The 20114-nt window shown below is 49.3% G+C and overlaps 1 protein-coding gene across 10 annotated transcripts in view; it reads right to left on the bottom strand.

Moving 5' to 3' along the window:
- Nucleotides 1-20114, bottom strand: part of ERG (ETS transcription factor ERG) — a 315894-nt gene that overhangs the window by 60817 nt on the left and 234963 nt on the right. For 9 of the 10 annotated variants that reach the window (XM_086402063.1, XM_086402647.1, XM_086401984.1 and 6 more), the window contains one exon: nt 13540-13757. In XM_086402063.1, coding sequence (XP_086258189.1) covers nt 13540-13757 — 218 coding nt within the window. Of the gene's footprint in view, nt 1-13539; nt 13758-15254; nt 19828-20114 lie in introns of those variants that run through there. The other variant, XM_086402124.1, reaches the window with a different exon arrangement.

Raw genomic sequence — 20114 nt, 5'->3', positions numbered from 1 at the left:
TTCCAAATGGCACCTAACACACAACAAATGGTATGTGTTAGCTGTTGCTATTTATCTCACCCACAAGGGCAAACACCAATAAGCAGCAGCAACGATACAGGTGATGTGCAGAGACTCGGGGTACAGGTTGTGTCTAAGGTCATGTTACCATCAGTGGAGGGGCTGGGATTTGAACTCAAGACAGTTAGGGACCTGAGTCCAAGCACTTGACCACCATGCTATAGGACCTCCCCTGACTCCACACGAGCGGTCTCTTTCCCAGACATAACACATTATGGGATGGACCCTCAGAAGACTCAGCTTCATCACTGGTCGGTACTTTCTGAAGAAAATCCTGAAGCCAGTCAAGGAGAAGGCGATGAGAGCTGAACAGGGGCAGCCCCATGCAGATGAAGGCAGAGCCTCCCGGGAGACACTAAGTACAGCAAGGCTTATTTGGACAGAGATAGGAAATGTGATGTCTGGTTCATAAAAAAAAAGTTGACCTTCCCGATTTACAGTGGAATGTCATTTGTTCCTCCCCCAAACCTCCTAGAGGTGCTCAGCAGGGTGCAAGCTCTGCAGAGATGGAAGGTGAACATTCCTGAGTGTGAGGCAGTCAGGTGAGAAGTTTCTGGGCTCAGAAAGCAGAGTGGGAAGGACTGTGACCCAGATCGTGGGTCTAAGCAGACAGACCTGAGGGCCAGGGCAGAAACTGGACCATTCGGGAAGCAGGCAATGTTGCTGTTTAAAATAAAGTGGACGGGGAAGGGACTTCTCTGGGCCCAGTGGCCGGGCCTCCACATTCCCAATGCAGGGGGCCCAGGTTCCATCCCGAGTCAGGGAACTAGAGCCCATATGCTTCAACTAAGAGTTTGTATGCTGCAATTAAAGATCCCGCATGTTAAAATGAAGACTCCATGCAGCCAAATAAATAAACAAATAAAATAATATTTTCTAAAAAAGATGAAAAGGAACCCAATTCAAGAAAAAACTTTTTTTTTTTAGCTGTTTCCATACATAACCTCTTCTTTTTGAAAAGGGGTTTCATGCCTTCCCAGGTGGTGCTGGTGGTAAAGGACCCGCCTCTCAAGGCAGGAAACATAAGAGACACACGTTTGATCCCTGGGTTGGGAAGATGCCCCGGAGGAAGGCATGGCAACCCACTTCAGTATTCTTGCCTGGAGACCCTCATGGACAGAGGAGGCTGGTGCGCTACAGCTCACGGGGTCGCAAAGAATAGGACACAACTGAGTGACTTAGCACGCACGCACATCATGCCTGTAAGAATGTACTGAGAAATTAAAATTAAGAGCTTTGGTTTTTTGAAACACAAAATAAAACTTGGCATCTGACATTGGTTTTCTTGAATCAGAACCTACTTACACTCGGGCAGATTCCATCACAGAAAGAGCCCTCAGTGAAACTGCACAGATGCTGTTCTTCTTGCTGAGTATGAGGGGACCTATGCTAGAAGGTCCCTGAATGCAGCCCCAAGCCACAGACTCAAGCTCACCAGCCACATTAAAACTGGGGTCCACCCTCACGTCATAACGCTGAGTGGAGGCCCCTCAGGCTTGAGAAAGCCCCTGTGGTAGGTCGAAATTGAAGTTGGGCAATGGATATAACTTCTTCCAGTGGGTGGAGGCAAACCCGTCAACCTTCTCAAAATCTACCCGTTTTCCAGGGCCCACCCCGCTTCCTGTTCTGGAGTTTGTCTTGCACTTGGAGACGGCTGTTCTCTGCCTTGCTTGCTCTCCACCACATCCTGGTAGAATACTTTTGTTCACATCTAAAATGCGAATTTAAAAAAAATCTTTTATTGGAGTATAGTTGATGTACAATATACTGTGTTAGTTTCAGGAGTATAGAAAAGTGAATCAGTAATACATACACATATAACCACTCTTTTTTAGATTCTATTCCCACACTGGTTATTGCAGAGTATTGAGTAAAGCTTCTTGTATTATACAGTAGGTCCTTGTTATTTACCTATTTTATATACAGTAGATGGGGAAAAAGCGGAAACAATGACAGATTTTATTTTCATGGGTTCCAAAATCACTATAGATGGTGACTGCAGCCATGAAATTAAAAGACACTCACTCCTTGAAAGAAAAGCTATGACAAACCTAGACAGTGTATTATAAACCAGGGCCTTCACTTTGCCAACAGAGGTCTGTATTGTTAAAGCTACGGTTTTGCCAATAGTCATGTATGGTTGTGAGAGTTGGACCATAAAGAAGGCTGAGTGCCAAAGAATTGATGCTTTCAAACTGTGGTGCTGGAGAAGACTCTTGAGAGTCCCTTGGACAGCCAGGAGATCAAACCAGCCAACCCTACAGGAAGTCAGCCCTGAACATTCATTGGAAGGACTGATGCTGAAGCTGAAGCTCCAATGCTTTGGCCAGCTGATGCAAAGAGCTGACTTACTGGAAAAGATCTCGATGCTGGGGAAAATTGAAGGCAAAAGGAGATGGTGGCAGCTGAGGATGAGATGGCTAGATAGCATCACCAACTCAACGGACATGAGTTTGAGCAAACTCCCGGAGATAGTGAAGGACAGGGAAGGCTGGCGTGCTGCCGTCCATGGCATCGCAGAGAGTTGGACAAGACTTAATGACTGAACAGTAAGAACATTCCATTGTTTGTATGTATGTGTATACATATAATACGTGTGTGTGTGTGTGTGTGTGTGTATGTATGTATATTCTTTATCCCTTCATCCATTTAACGAACATTTATAGAGAAAGTCTCTATACCAGGCACTGTCCCAGGTGCTGGGGATACAGCTGTGCCCCTGTTTCCATGGTGCCCACGTCCGAGGGGTGAAGCCCCTCTCCTCAGCCCCCCATACTCTGCCCTTGAAGCCCACGGTCCACTCCCCCTCCGACCCTTCTGTGGGTGAGCAGGCAAACGTTTACTGGCAAAGCAGTCTTCAGCTCATCCCACAGTTCATCCGAAGGGCACTGTCTTCCCAAGTGTCCTTCTGGGTTCACGAGGTGATTTCATGTTAAGCACTTGATGAGGGAACTCCCTGGGAGGGCCTCACAGGTCTCCTTGGGCCACTCCAGGAGTCTGAAGAGGCCGACCCCACGAGAGGGCCCTAACGATGCTGGCCTGGGCGTTCATCCCAGTCAGCCTCAAACCTGAGTCGGAACCAACCCCCTCCTCTGGCGATTCTCCTCCTAAGAATTCGAAAAGCACAGACTTAGTCCTAATCGACCCAACGAGCTCCTAATCGGGTTACGCGCCATGAATGGAGGTAGTCACCACAAAAGGTATTTTTAGGACCCCAGACAAGGAGGAGATTGTCTGGAGCGCTCCGGGGTAATTTGTGGGTCTGTTTTATTTCTGACTCAGAGGCAGTGGAAAAGCTGCTTCAGAGAGCCCGCGGCTGAGCGGCGGGTGGAGCTCAGCAGTGATTCATGGAGCGCTCGGGGCTCAGACTGAAACTGGAGATGTTTGTCTTCACAGCTGGGTGTTATTTTTACTCTTACTAAATATTCTCTTACACCTGGAACGTCAGCCCCTTCCCACCAGACCCATTCCCCTTCCCCCCTTCTCCAAAGCAGTTGAAGACAAAATTAATTAAAGAGTCACCACCAACAGTTAGCTCTTTGTCCCCAAAAGGGGGTTGACGTTTCCCTGAGAAGGTTTCATGATTTCAGGGTGTGTTTCTTTTAGCAGCTGAAAATGGGGATCGGCAAGACAACGTCACACTCGGATCTTGAAAACTGGGGAGGAAATGCAGCTTTGACGAATTCATCCTTTGGAACCACGACGTTCTGTAGAATGAGATCCTTCTCTGCAGAGAGTTTACCTGACGAAGAGGTGGCATCCTTTCCATCTCCCGAGTTTCGTTTTTCTTGAGACACTTTTCCAGAGAGCAAAGAATGAAGGCAGATAGCCGTGATGGTGCTTCAGTGTTTCATTTTCCTAACAGGCTATGTAAATCCTGGTTAGCCAAGATGAGTTTCCTTTACAGGAGAGAAAATGCCAAGCATTTCCCCTTGTCCCTGATGGCAGCATCCACAGAGACCTGATGGGACTCGTTCACATCACAGGGAAGAGCACAGCTCTTCCACAAAGTGGCACCCATCCGTCCGACGTCCCGAGAGACGGCAAAGACGGTCCTGAGTGACACCAAGAGGAGAAATGAGGAACAGAGCAGGAGCCCCTGAGAACGCCTCTCCCTCACTAACTTTTCCCCAAACGAAGCCCTCTCAATCCATGCCTCAGCCCCGCGGCCCAGTGAACTGACGTCTGTGAAGACCCAAGGTCCCTCGTAAGCAGGACAAGCTATTCCTACCCGACTTCACTAGCACAGTTGGGAAAAACACTCATTTTCCAGTCTCCGACACTGAGCTGCCCACGGCTTGGAAGGTTTGCAAGGCGGTCGAGCTTAACTAGGAGACATCTTTCATGCCAATCGGATTCAGAACCCCGAGGCAGAGAGCAACCAATGTCATCAGAACTGCAAATTTCACTATCCTAAAAGAGGACATAAAATCTTCGAGAAAATGTCAGAAAACATACATGGAGTCAAATCTCCATGTGTCAAAGCAGAAAGATGTGAGAGAGACCAGTCCCAGGGAGCCACTTTCAAAGGTCAAATATTGAATGTTTCACATAAAATGAGAAAACCTGATGTTAAAAGACCTTTAGCCAAGATCTTGTTCTGTAGGCAGGGGTTGAGCAAAGCACCTCTTCCCACACAATGACATGTAGGGAATTTGAACAGTCACCATCGTAAAACTGAGAGTTTTTTATTTTTAATTTCAGCCCACTGTGTATTTACTAAGAGACACTGCTGGGCTCAGACAGCAGGTCTCCTCATCATGCTAATATTTTTTAAAATGTGGTTCTGTTTGGAATCACCTCATGAAGGTACCATAAAGAAGGCAGAGCACCAAAGAATTGATGCTTTTGAACTGTGGTGCTGGAGAAGACTCTTGAGAGTTCCTTGAACAGCAAGGAGATCAAACCAATCAATTCTAGAGGAAATCAACCCTGAATATTCATGGGAAGGACTGATGCTAAAGCTGAAGCTCCAAAACTTTGGCCACCTTGATGCAAAGAGCCAGCTCACTGGGGAAGACTCTGATGCTGGGATAGACTGAAGGCAGGAAGAGAAGGGGATGACAGAGGATGAGACGGTTGGATGGTATCATCTACTCAATGGAGAAGAGTTTGAGCAAACCCTGGGAGATAGTGAAGGACAAGGAAGCCTGTTGTGCTATGGTCCGTGGGGTTGCAGAGTCAGACATGACTGAGTGACTGACACATTCGCTTTTCACTTCCCAGTGTCTGGGCTGATACTCAGAGGGGCCGAGGCTCAGTTCTCAGGAGGATTTCCAGCTTTGGCTTGTCCACCCCTCATTCCAGGGTGCGGTCCACAAACCTCGGGCTCAGCCTCAATTCCTTCTTCGTCCCTCCTTGTGGGCATGCTTAGTTGCTCAGTTGTGTCTGACTCTCTGTGACCCCATGGACTGTAGCCCACCAGACTCCTTCTCTCCACGGGACTCTCCAGGTAAGAATACTAGAGTGGGTTGCCATTTCCTTCCCCAGAGGATCTTCTCAACTCAGGGATTGAACCTACATTTCCTGTGTCTCCTGCATTGCAGGTGGATTCTTTATCCACTGAGCCATCAGGGAAATCCTTCTTACCTACCAGCAAAACATATCAGTTCTACCTTCAGCATATGTCCAGGATGTAACCACTTCTCCCACCCCTGCATCGCTACCACCCTCATGCAGGTCTCACCGTCTCTTACCTGAATTCCTGCAGGGGCCTCCTAGTGGGTTTCAGCTTTAACACAGGGGCCAAGGTCATCCTGCTTAATTTGAGAGCCATCATGTCCTCCTTTGCTAACAGCCCCCAGGAGTGTCCTAGCTCACTCAGAGTGAAGATCAAAGTCCCTCACTGGCCCCGTAATCACTCCATCTCAACCCCTATTACTCTTCCCCTTAGTCACTAAACATCAGCCTCAGTTGTCCCCCAACACTTCACACTGACCTCAGGGCCTTTGCACTTACCACTCCTTTTACTTGCAAAGTTCTTCTGCTGGTTAACCATAAGACCTACCCCCTCACTGACTTTGGGACTTTACTCAATTGTCATGTTCTTAGAGGTGATGTTTTCAGGCTGTCCTTTGTAGAACTACCACTCCTGGTTCACTTTATTTTTTTTTCCTTAGCATTTACCATGATCTAACCTGCTAGCCTTTAGTAAGCTATCCGGCTCAATGGCTGTCTTTCCCATTAGAAAGTGAACTTAGAGAGGCAATATTTTCATGTATGCTTCGTGACTGCATGGCAAGTACCTGTAACAGTGACTGCACACAGTAGGTGCTCAATAAAGACTTGGGAAAAGGAACAACTGCAGGCATAGCTGGGATGTCTGGGACCAAGATGGACCAATCAGGAAGCCCCCTTTTCTGTCACCTTAATCACACTCCTGCACCATGCTTTTTAAATACCACATCAAAGGCATCCTGCCGTCTGACCCTAAGCTAGAGTTCTTCACAACACACAGTGAATCTGTCTCCCAGACCACAGAGAAAGGCAAGGCTCAGTCCCTCACCACAAAGACTCAGGCAGACAAAAGCTACTGCAGTGGGAGGTTGGTGGTGGGGGGTTCCCCTTCCATCCAGGCAGACTTCCTGGGCGCAAACCCTCCTCTGCACATCCCTTCTCCCGGCTCTCCACTCTACAGACCACTTCTATTCAGCTCCAGGGATTCTCTGTTTTCATCTCCCTGGAACCTGCAGCGGGGCTAGACCAGTGAGCCTCAGAATCCCTGGTGAGGAGGGGGACTTGCTGAAACCTGGAGGGCGAGGCCCCGGCCCCAGAGTTTCTGCTTCAGCCGGTCTGGGCGGGGCTGAGAAGCCACATCACTAACAAGCTCCCAGGTGGTGCTGCGGCTCTCAGGGCACCTGCTTTGAGAACCAGGACAGCCGGGGACGCTCCCCCTGTCCGCACTCGCCCAACAGACTCAAACAATAAGTTAATGGCTCCAGGTGGCCTGGGCTCTGGGCTGGGAGCCAGACTCACGGCGCGGCACACAGAGCCCTTCCGCTCCAGCTGCAGTGAGCCTCCAGGTGGGCAGCATGGAGGAGGCATCCTTGCCTGTGGAAGGATGAAGGACGCTCAGTGCAACCTGGACATGCAACCAGCAGAGTGTCCAAAACAGGGATGCTGAGCCAGAGTCAAGCAGCCTGCTTTGCACACAATTCTGCCCACCTGTAAGGGAAGGCGATCCCCCTGTGCACCGCATGTGCTGGCGCGTGTCTTTCTTGACCTGTCCTGCAGGTCTACAGTGGCGTGTGCCTTAGGAACCACACACAGAGTTAAGGCCATCAGCTGGGAGCTCGCCGGAGGCTGGGCGGCCCTGAAGCCCCAGCAGGGCCTCTGTGTGCACCAGCTGTGCTAGGTGGGCTGTGCTCACATGTCTCCACTGTGCAGACATCTGAGGGTTTCTCGTATGTGAGGCTGGAGTGAAGAAGGAGGAAGGCACGGTGGCCAGGGACCACTGAGAAGCGATGTCCTGTGTCTACAGGGTGTGCGGGGAGGCTCGTGTCTGCAAGAATTGTGTGATCTGGTGCTGCCGCTGCCAAGCTAAACCCACAATTACATCCCTGTTGGCTCAAGGTGCCTTTCTCTCCTGTTTTCCTTTTATTATTTTTTATAGGACTCCTTTAGAATGGAAGCAGATCTCACTTCACCGCTTGTATTTCACTTCAGGAGCCTATGGGCGCGTTGGGGCTGAGGTTTTGTAGAATTTCATCACTTGCCTGGGAAACTCAGTCCCTCCCTTCTCCAGCCTTAGCCTTTCCCTCTGAGGGTGACGGATGGATAGGAACCAAGAAGACCATTCCCAGGGCCCATGTGTGCATGCTGCGTGCATGCTCAGTCGCGTTCGACTCTTTGGCGATGCCAGGGACTGGAGCCCACCTGGCTCCTCTGTCCATGGGATTTTGCAGGCGATAATGGAGTGGGTTGTCATTTCCTCCTCCAGGGGATCTTCCTGATGCAGGGATTGAACCTGCGTCTCCTGAGTCTTCCGTATTGCAGATGGATATCTTGCCACTGAGCCACTGGGGAAGCACACTCCATTCTCAGGGACTGGACCCTAAAGCAGTAGGAGTGGGGTGGTATTCTGGCATCACCCAGCCTACAGAGGGGTCTCCTCCCCCCGGGGGATGTTTGCAAAAGAGCAAGGAGGGGCCACAGAGGTAACAACCCACACATTCTGGCCCAAGTCCAATCTGTGACTTTCGTCGATTCCCCCTGAACTTGACTTCCAGAGGCAAGTGTGCTGCAGGGAAGTCCACTGCGCCAGAGCTCAGAGCAAGGACAGCGGGAAGGAGCTGGAGATGCACTTCATTTCCGGCTGCAGCCCCTGACTCCTGGGCACCCCTGGCCTGGGGCTTCCAGGCGGTGGGTGATGCATCCACCCTCTCCAGAAAGATGCAGCGAGGAGGCATGTTCAGGGGCTGCATCCTGGGCCCTGGTGCTCAGACGAAACAGAACCACACCTCCACTGTGTCCCTGCCACGAGCCCCTCCCGGGAGGATCCCCGTCTCCACGACCTCAGCCTCTGTCCCGCGACACTCCGGGGCAGAGATGGAACAGCCAGGTGTTCACTGGAGGTTTCCATAATGAAGGTGGAGTCAACGCACATCCATGCTCCCGTCTATGGAGCCGGAACTGACACGTGTAAAGATCATGCAGCGAGTCAGCAGCATCTGTGGATTTGATCCCGAGAGGTCCCTATGTCTGCGTGCTGCCTCTTCAAATCCTCTAGAGGAAATGGGCCTTAGGTCCACTGATTGAGTTTTGAGTTTTCCCTTCCTCCATGGCTTCCCCTGGTGGCTCAGATGGCAAAAAATCTGCCTTCGATGTTAGAGACCTGGGTTCGATCCCTGGGTCGGGAAGATCCCCTGGAGGAGGGCATGGCAACCCACTCCAGAATTCTTGTCTGGGAGATCCCATGGACAGAGGAGCCTGGAGGGCTGCAGCCCTTGAGGTTGCAAAGAGTCAGACACGACCGAGTGATTAACACTTTTATTTTCACTCCCCTTCAGGGGAAGCCCCTTACATTCTGAAGCGCAGATTATGCCTCACGTCCACCTTGCAATATTGCACTGGTCACAGCTGAAGGCTGGTCCTGGTGTGGCCTGGTGACATCAATTTGCTGTATGAACCTCCTTCCAACACTTCCCACTCAGCCAGGCTGAGTCCTTCCGGGACAGGGAAGTGGCTGCACCAGCAAACGCTGGTCTGGAAGTCTGAAAGGAACAGCTCCACTGACCACTGACCAGCCAAGCAGCCAGGAGCCCCGCGTGTGGTCAGTTTTCTGAGTCTTCCTGGCCAGGCCACCACACTCAGTGACTTAAATCCAATGCCAATCGAGGCACTGGTCTGAAGGTATTTCAAAGGTGGGGTTAACATCAACCACCCTTTGATTTTAAAGAGAGGTGATTATCCTTGATAATGCCGGTGGGCCTCGTCTCATCAGCTGAAGGTCGGAAGCAAAACCTGAGCTTTGCCTGAAAAGGAAGGAATTCTGCCTCAAGACCATTGCATCCACCCCTGCTTGAGTGTCTAGCCTGCCACTGCACGCCCAACAGATGTCAGATTTGACAGCCTCTGCAACTGCATGAGCCAACTTCTTACACCAAACCTCTTCAGCAGGTACCTTACTGGTCCTGTCTCTGGAGAACCCGACTGACACGGCAAGGCCAGGCCCCACCACACTGGACTCCCGTGGACGCTGAGCTCAGGAAGAACGGGCAAAAGCGTCTTCTCCAGAGAGGACCAACACATGCCACCCTCCTGTGTTTCTAGAACATTCTGGATGAGAGGGAAGGGCACTGGGGGACCTGTTGACATCTGTGTCACAGCTCAGATCCGCCGAGCTGAGCTTCCTCCCCCGCACCAGTCCACAGCAGCTTCACCATTCCCCATCCAGGACATCCTCAGCTCTGGCTCACAGGCCATGTGGGTCAGCCATGTGCTCGTCCCGGGCAGTGCCCACTGGGCAGGCACTACCATGCATCCAGGAAGAAGACGGAGATGCTGACAAGGTGGCCTCCCTCGGAAGCCGCCACCAAAGCACTTCCCGGTTTTCTCCCAAAACTGGAACTGCCTTTAAAGAGCCTCTGATGGGACACCTCTGAGCATTGCAGAGCTCCATGAGAGCCTGGGAGAAGAAATGACTGATGTTTCCCTACTGTTGCTTCCCTACAAGAAAACGGTCCAGTTCCTCCACACATGGTTTCATTTCCCAGGAAAGAGACCCTTGCCTGAGCCCACCGCTTTGCAACTGCCAAGACAAGTTCCCCAGTTAGCCAGGAACACAGGAGTAGCTTCCCAGGGGTCGTGTCTTTCTTAGGGACTTGACGCCTCAAGGCCAAGTTCAAGGTTGCCTTGAGCAACACCCCCCCCCAGCCCACTCCATCCCAAATTCCTGGGGTGACCAACCTTGGGCTGGGAAGGTGGCCCCCATGGTCCAGCCAGGAGGGCAGGTAGACGTGGTCTCCTGAGGAAAAGCACAGACCTACATCGGAGGAAACGGTATTCAAGCGCCTCCCTTATTTATCTATTCCTCTGTTTGCTTATTTGTTCATTCATTTAAATCTGGCCAGAAGGAAAGTCTCACTTCTGCAACATCGTTCTCACCTCCTGGCTCAGGCTCCTTTCTGAGCCTTTCTAAATCCAGACTGGCACTCCGAGAGCTGGCCTGAGGCCAGACTTGGCAAAAAGGGCCAGGGCACAGATCCCCCTGCTAACTGCCAGCTGGAAGCCACGTTGGTGCCCTTTGCCCGAAGTGCTTTCTCTGATTCTTTCTCCTTCTCCCCCTCCATCTCCATCTGTCTCTGTCTCTCTCACACACGCTCGTGCACAGACACACACACACGTGTGCGACACCCATGCTGATGTATTTCCCACAGGCAGAGACGAGCCTTGGAAGAAGACCTCTTTAGAAACGCACCCCACCCCATCGTGACTATCCTGGCGTGTATGGGATCACGTGACTCCATTAGAAACAGAATCCACCACTCTGCTCAGTGCTACGTGGCAGCCTGGATGGGAGAGGATTTTGGGGAGAGAGTGGATCCATCTAGATGGATGGCTCAGTCCCTTTGCTGTTGACCCCAAACTATCACAACATTGTTTGTTAATTGGCTGTACCCTGATACAAAGTAAAGTTAAAAAAAATTAAACAACAACAAAAAAAGAGAATCCATTGCTGTTTAGAGGGCTGGCAGCACAGCGACCCTACTAAATAAACACGGCTACATTCTTCAGAACAGAGCAAGTCTCAGGAGCAAATGCAGTGAACGGTCAGTGGAAACATTCTATTAGATGGACAGGATTCACCTATGACATATTTATGCGTATTATATGTAAAGAGCAGAGAAGGCAATGGCACAGTACTCTTGCCTGGAAAATCCCATGGATGGAGGAGCCTGGTGGGCTGCGGTCCATGGGGTCGTGAAGAGTCGGACACAACTGAGCGACTTCACTTTCACTTTTCACTTTTATGCACTGGAGAAGGAAATGGCAACCCACTCCAGTGTTCTTGCCTGGAGAATCCCAGGGACAGGGGAGCCTGGCGGGCTGCCGTCTATGGGGTCGCACAGAGTCGGACACGACTGAAGCGACTTAGCGGCAGCAGCATATGTAAAGAGAAACCTGCTGGACTCTATGACTGCAATCCCACCCAGGTCCTTTCCGAAGTCTAGGAGTTTTCCCTCGATGAGGCCCAGGATGAGCCCACCTTGGCTAGAATCCACTTGAGGGACCAGCATCACAGCAGAGAGGCAACATCCCGCTTCCGAGAAGAAACGAGATGCACGGAAGTGAACGACTCCCTGGAGCCCCGGTAAACCTTAGCACCTCCCACCTCTGTGTCTGGCACCTCCAGCCTCATGGGTGACATTCCCTCTGGGGACTCTGATTTGGCACCTTCACCGACACCACGCTAGAAGTTGACTCGATGGTCTCCAGCATGTATAAAACACAACACTTATTTAAAAACATATTGAGCATTAAAATATGTAAGTAGCAAAAAGGGTCCCCTGTAGCTGCAACAGAGTGGAAAAGTGCACTGGGTGTGGAATCAAACACCCTTGGTTTGGAGCCATCTCCTAGTTGCTTGAAGTGATGCTTTGGGTTAGCCAGAAAATGCCTGGGTCTCAGTTTCCTCATCCACCAAATGGGGACGAGCATTCCTCTCAGGGCTGCTTAGAAGACTGACAGGCCATTGCTGCTGCTGCTGCTAAGTTGCTTCAGTCGTGTCCGACTCTTAGCGACCCCATGGACTGCAGCCCACCAGGCTTCCCCGTCCCTGGGATTCTCCAGGCAAGAACACTGGAGTGGGTTGCCATTTCCTTCTCCAATGCATGAAAGTGAAAAGTGAAAGTGAAGTTGCTCAGTCGTGTCCGACTCTTAGCGACCCCATGGACTGCAGCCCACCAGGCTCCTCTGTCCATGGGATTTTCTAGGCAAGAGTACTGGAGTGGCCACTGGATGCATACAAAAGGGCTTTCTATGAAGTAAAGCACCAGAAAAGGTGAGCTGTTCTCGTGACTCTAGGCAGATTATGCAAATTTAAATGAAATTCTCTTTGTCCTGGGAATTTAAATGATTCTTCCTGAATGTATATGGGATATTCCATCACAGGGCTTCCCAGGTGGCACTAGTGGTAAAGAACCTCCCTGCCAACGCAGGAGACAGAAGAGACTCAAGGTTCGATCCCTGGGTTGGGAAGATCCCCTGGAGAAGGGCATGGCAACCCACTCCAGCATTCGTGCCTGGAGAATGCCACGGTCAGAGGAGCCTGGCAGGCTAGAGTCCATAGGGTTGCAGAGTTGGACACGGCTGAAGCGACTTAGCATGCATGCACCCATTATATCATAACTGAAATCAGTTTTACTTTTCAAAACGGCGTCTGATGAAATGCTTTTAAGTGCCCGGGATAACACGTTCGCTAATTCGCTGCATTTAGGTGACAGCGGCATGACACACTCAGAAGAGTTAACACTTAGGGGTGACGCTGGTGCTTGGTTTTCAGTGTAAGTAAAGAGGAGAGGGAAAAGCACGCATTCAGAGACGGTGACGGGGGAGGGGCAGGCGGACACAGGCCGCGGTTCCATCCGCAGCATCACGTGGGGCAGACGTGCTCGGTGCCGCCGGCCCACGGGCTGACACTCTCCCACCGTTTAAACTGAAGACAGTTTTACTTTCCAGGCAAGAAAACCCTCCGAGATGAGTTCTGCCATATGTGGGCAAGGCCCCCCTTCCCACGCCGCCCTCATGCCTGGGAAATTAGAACTGCACATCTCCTCTTCAAAGCGAGTTCTCGGTAAATAGACTACCGGTTTTTCACAACCTCTATCCTCCGCGCAAACCACTGGCGAACACATTTTCGCAGCCTCGCCCAGGGTTCCTGTGCAATGTCTTGGGGGCAATGCCATCCATTTTCACTCGGCCTTTTCAGGGGACGGGGACCCAGGCAACCGGGAGGATCCGAGCCCGCGGTCTCCTTACCTTGAGCCGTTCACCTGGTTAGGGTTACATTCCATCTTGATGGTGACCCTGGCTGGGGGTTGAGACAGCCAGTCCTGCTGAGGGACGCGCGGGCTCATCTTGGATGTCTGTCCATAGTCGCCGGAGGAGGACGCGGTCATGTCCGTCTTGGGCAGGTGCGGCGTGCCGTAGGCGCACTCAAACAGTGACTGGTCCTCGCTCACGACTGATAACGCTTCCTAAACGCCCAGAGAGACACACCTTCAGGACATGCCAAGGAACAGCCGTGCTGCAGAAAGTCGCTAACATCAGAGTCATCTCTAACTGGAACCCCACTGTTTAGGTACCTTTTCTGGTGTCTGTTTCTACCTTTCAGAAGAAAAAAGGAGCTGGCTTTCTTTCCCAAAGAAGGTAAAAGTTGGAACTGGCAGACCCAGAAAAACTTTCCTGCAGGTCCCCAAACATCCCAGGCCTGACTGCAGCCGTGCAGATAATATCCACTTTAATCTCGACTCAAGGAAGTTGAATTTCAAAGGTCTTAGAAGACATCCAATTGCATGTGTCATTATTTGACAAATGCAATCTATAATTCAACCAGACAGGGTACAGCATGGTCACGAAGATTAAAAAGCAGACATGTGCCCACTAACACCTAAGCATCTGGCAAAACTGCCACATTCCCAGGAGATTTTAAAGAAGAGCTACTTAGAAGAAGAGTGTGGGGGAAATGGGGCACCAAAGGACAGACAGACAAAGATACGAATTTTTCCATTTCTAAGTTATTAGCTGAGATAGAGTTTCAAGTGGTGCTTCCATGATGGCGAACATCTGGATGATAAATGAACCAAAAAAAAAAAAAAAAAATGCTGTGAATTAACCAGAGGCCTCTAGGATGTTTAAAATACCTATACCAGTGAATAGCTCTTTTTCACCCTTGATTTCTATTCCTATCTCTGCTCATTTTGCATGATTTGTTGAAAAGAAACAGCAATGTGCCATTGTTGAACCATTCTTCTGAGGCTTTAAGTCAAACAAGTGGTTAGCCTATGGCCAGGCTGACATTCTACAGCCAAATCCACAAAGCCAAATATGACTGGGAACTCTCAGCTGCTCGAATGATACCTCATGCAGCAGCTACACAGAATACAACACAATCCAATTCTGCTTTCTATAGTTAAAAAAAAAAAAAAGTCCGTATGGGAATTCACGTTTATTTCATTTCTTAAATACCCTTGGTACTGCTATTAGCTTTGGAGAAGCAAATGCTGTTTGCATCACACATTTTTTTAAAAATGGAAAACTATGGCAACCTTCTGGTCTGGACTTCTCATCCCCCAGAGGGGAGAATCTGAGATCCGGAAAGGTCTAGATCTCACCTGGAAGTGAGCAACCCAAGATCAAACAGGGAATTCATGAGGACTCCAATGAGTGTTTTATCATCAGCTCCCTCCTGCCCCCAGAGCCTAGGGCGTTCTTCTTAAACATTTCTCAGTTTGGGATGTGGGTCTGCGTTAGCACTCCGTTCTTGTTTGAATTGATACTTAAGTCAGGATGCTCTTCTTCACCCCAGTTGTTAATATTAATAATAAAGCTCTTCAAAGCAGCTTTTCTAAAAGAGAAACCTCCCTCCCTACAGATACAAAGAAGTATCTGAATCTTTAGGGAGCACACGCATTTTCACAAAGCACCCCCCAATCCAGTGTGTACCCCCTCCCATTATACCTCCCCCCACCTACCCAGGGAGCAACTGCATCACTCTCCAAGTGCATGAACTTCACAGCCAGCGGGGCACAGTGTGCTATGAATCAGTGAGTGGGGAGAATCACAAGAACAAACTCAATGCTCTGGATCTGAGTGGTAGCCACTCGGGGTACTGTGCGGAGGTAACAGCCCCCGCTCCCCACTGACATGGCTAAAATCCCTTAGAACCAGAGCCCTGTGATGTTTGGGGAAACAGTGAGCTGAGGATTTAAACAGTAACACGAACTCTACAAAACCGTGTGCTGGGCCAACCGGAGAGCCCGAAGCAGGCACAGGAAAGACAAAAAGAACACAAAGCAGGCACCTTGACCACCCAGCAAAAGCAAACACATCAGCAAACAGCACCAATCTGAGAAACGGGCATGGCAGATGGGGAGTGGGGCGGGAGGTTGAGGAGGGAACCTGAATCTAGGGGCTCCCTGGACAGATCACAAACGGAGCGAGCGGATGTAAGGAGTCTCAACTCATAGATGCTGGGTTAAAAATCAAATCGGCACCACAGACTTAGTGCAGTCCTACTAATCCACAAAGGCAAAATTAGAGCTTCTTCAATAAAGTTTGCAAAACAGGGTCTGCCTTCCCATAGCAGCACTGGAGAGAATGCTTTTTACACACTCAGGACAAAGAAAACAAGGCTCTCCTGCCTGGTCCTGCAGACCCCACCAAGCCTCGGAGGGGAATAACATACTATGTAATGTTAGCATTGGCTCACTGGCTTAAGAGAAACACGAATAAACTGGCAGAAATGGGCTAAATGCGAGGGACAGACTTCACATCATAAATGAGTAAGAAGAAGGCTTTCACAGCACAAAGAGTAACGGTGTGAAAATAGGAGTGTATCCCCTAGATAAAGCAGGATATTCTGGCAAACACACCCAATGACCAAAGATGTAAACGCAGTATAGGATTTAGACACTGGACCAGCTTACGAGAACTGAAACAACGCTTCAGTGTGTGTTTGGGGCGGGAGGAACCTATCCTCACATCTGGCATAGCATTATTTCACCACATGGTCTTCTAAAGAAAGAAATCAAAGTTAACGGAGGTCGATTTAGGGGAAGAAATTGATAAAAGCTAGAGATACGGGGGGCACACAGCTTTCCTGCATATCTGAAAAACTCTCCTCTGCATGAATCCTTCATGAGGACGGCCATAGCCTTCAGAAGAGGAAAAGTTGCTTTTCTTCGCTAGAGGAGAAGTCGTCTAAAAATGAGACAGCTTTAGGATAAAACGTTTCATTTCAAAAGGGGTGACATGTGGTCCGTATTCTGGAAAGACAAGAGAGCGTGCCCAGGAGGGATGCTAAGTAAGCCAAAGCAGCCAAACATCTAGGACTTAGTACAAGTGAGGAAAAAATAAATAATAAATGGAATCAGATACACACACTCACACACACACACACCAACTCAGCACATCAGAACAATGAAGGGGTAGAAAGAAACTAAGGGTGGCTTTCAGAGACCTGCTTCAAACGAGGAGGCTCCCTAAAGCTGACGGCTGTTCTTTAGAAGAAAAGGAAGGCCATACACCAACAGCATGCCTTTGTTCACCCACGTGACTTTGCCTACTGCCTGCAGGTTTCATCATCCCTTTGGTCCCAGGATGAATGACAAAGGCTGAGGCATAGGATTCTCCCACCCCAGCGGCCCTGGGACTTCAAAGCTGGGAAATGAGCGAGCCCAGTGGGATTAAAACCAGAATGGACCGCTGCACAGGGCCTGGTAACCAGGACCACATGAGGCCCTTGTCTCCAGCTCTGCAATTGACTGTTCTTGGCCTTGACGGGTGCTCTCCATGCTCCCCTGACACCTGGCTTCCCTCCTCATCCACAGCCATCTCACCTACCTACCTGCCTACCTGCCAAAGGTGTGGGCAGATGCCTTAGTTAACATGTATGGCTTATTCCCTCAGAACTTTTGGCCAGCCTCGGGGACTCGGGAACTGTTTTGGTTGCTTTATAACAGAGAATTAAAAGAAAAAAAAAAAAAAGAAGTCCAAACCTGGCAGAAACGTGGCATAATAATTTAATATGCCTGCCTCTATGTTACTATAAAAAGACGTGAACTTTAGATTGGTGTGTGCTGGTGTGTAGGGGTGTTTTTCTGTAGCTTCAGAAAGCTGGAATATTCTGATGTGGCCGGTGGCAGGCGACCAATGCCGTTTTTATGAACTTAGGAGAAACGCATAAATTCTAAGCAAATGGCCCCCCAAAGAAATGGGACCGCTGTGTTAGTACATAATGTTTATTATTATTTAAATGCTGAATACACCAACAACATATGAGGACCATTCCTTTGGACTTTGGTCATAGCAGTTGACCAATAGTTCCAGAAAGTGAAGAGAACTCAACTAGATTATATTTCAAACGTAAGACTAAAATATTATTCTGTTTTTAGGTAACTAGATTTGGGTACAACAAAGGACCCACAATGCTTATATTAAAAAAAAGAGTTGAATGCACATTTAAGCATACTGACATTTCCAGCAAAAGATTTCAGAGGTCCTGTAGCAAATGAATTTTTTTCTGTAACAGAGGAATATTTTGAGAGGCTCCTATGGTTCCAGCAGAAGAATTATAAAATAAGGGTCTGGACTCAATTTGGCTTCTAACTTTTGATCCCCATGGTTCATAAAAACACTGAAATGTCAATACACAGAACACAACATACTTAAATTTTCATGAAAATCTGGGTGTGGTAAAGTGTTGAAACTAACAAAGTCTTAAAGAATGATCGGCTCTCTTTCACAGCTGGAGCCAGGAGACCATTCAGAGGGAAATGGTCCTTACGTGGTTTTCAAAAACCCAGAAAATGGCCAGAACTAGATGTCCAAAAGACAGGATTCCCAAGGCAACCCTCAGATTCCTCAAGTCTTATGTGCCTCAAATTTATGAAAAACAAATGGAAAACCAAGTGGAATAAGCATGTTAAGATTATGGTCACACTTCAGGAAAAAAAAAATTCTTATAGAAGCCCTTGCTATCACAATACAACTTCCACTTTAGGAAGCCAAGGCCATCCAAACTCCACAGTGCACCTTTTCTCCCACGCATAACCAACCAGAATCTGGTACATCACGTAACTGCTTTCATTGCTATGAAAACGACATCTTTTAGCCAACACCTTTACGACATCAATACCTTCTCTTGACTCAGAAACAGCTGATCCATCACTTAATAAACCAGTTTACACTGGTAAGCAGCTCATTTGAGCATCCCTTTAAATTCTATTTCACTGGTTTTTTTTTTTTCTTTAGGATATGCCATATTCCACATTTTACCAGCTCTGAAATCTGGATGCATCTCACCATTGATGGCATGTCATGGGTTATTGACAGCATTTCTTCTCCTTTTATGGCTGGAAAAATTATGATTCATTTTATCATCAATGACATCTTACATTTTATGAACTATGGTCATCCCTAGTGGCTCAGATGGTAAAGAATCTATCTGCAATAAGGGAGACATGGGTTCAATCCCTGGGTTGGGAAGAGACCCTGGAGGAGGGAATGGCCACCCACTCCAGTATTCTGGCCTGGAGAATTCCATGAACAGAGGAGCCTGGCAGGCTGCAGTCCATGGGTTTGCAAAGAGTCAGTTAGGTGCTCAACTTTGTATCCCATGCCAAGACTTCCCATGTAGCTCAAGTGGTAAAAGAATCTGCCTGCCAATGCATTTGCCACAAGAGACATGGGTTTGATCCCTGGGTGGGGAAGAACCCCTGGAGGAGGAAATAGCAACCCACTCCAGTATTTTTGTCTGGAGAATCCCATGGACCAAGAGGCTACTTGGGCTACAGTCCGTGGGGCTGCAAAGTCAGACAGGACTGAACACGCAAGCGTGAAGAAGGAGATGACGCTGGTCATTCAGTCCTGATGATAGCACGGTGAGGTCAGGAAGCCTTCCTGCCCACAGATGAGAACTGGGAGGGGCTTGGAAGAAGAGTGACGTCAGGATGAGGATGAGGCAGCAGCGGGGTCCATGGATGGACACTCACCGCTCTGGATGTGGCAAGCAGAAAGAAGAGACTGGCCAGAAGCACAGTGTTTCCCCAGGGCCTCATCACAGCTGAGCAAAGAGCAGCCCTGACAGCGCAGACAAGAGATGGAACCACCCAGAAAGAGACATGCTGGTGGGGAGGAGGGCTGGGAGAAGGGTGAGGGGATACACGCCCAGAGTCCCAGCACTGAGGATGGAAGTAAGGGGTCAGGAGAGCAAGTAGATAAGTTGGCTGGAGACTAGGAAGGAATCTTCTAAGTATTCAGTACAACAAGCTCTCCTATGGTCTTAAAAGTTATGCAGCAGTGGGTCCCAGGTACACTTAATCAGCTTTTCTTACTAGTTTTCCTAAAGGAAATCAACCCTGAATATTCATTGGAAATCCTTCCAATGCTGAAGCTGAAACTCCAATACTTTGGCCACCTGATGCAAAGAGCTGACTCACTGGAAAAGACCCTGATGTTGGGAAAGATTGAGGGCAGGAGGAGAAGGGGACGACAGAGGATGAGATGGTTGGATGGCATCCCTGACTCAGTGGACCTGAGGTTGAGTAAGCTCTAAGAGATGATGATGGACAAGGAAGCCTGGTGTGCTGCAGTCCATGGGGTTGCAAAGAGTCGGACGTGACTGAGTGACTGAACAACAATAGTTTAATCAACAAACCTGTTCTTTTCACTGGTTAATCAGATAATTCAGGCCCACACTGATGGCCATCAGTGATGTGTTCACTGCAGGTGGATGCAATCCATATGGCACAGGAAGAAGTGGGCAGGTAGGAACACTTATCGATGTGCTCCAGCGAGAGCCACACGGAGGCAGACCTAGCAATACTGGAGGA

The sequence above is a fragment of the Bos grunniens genome, chromosome 1 (assembly GCF_055505025.1).
Source record: "Bos grunniens cultivar Pamir isolate PY7600 chromosome 1, Bosgru_T2T1.0, whole genome shotgun sequence".
Taxonomy (NCBI): Eukaryota; Metazoa; Chordata; class Mammalia; order Artiodactyla; family Bovidae; genus Bos; species Bos grunniens.
This window is presented reverse-complemented; position numbering and strand designations above follow the sequence as displayed.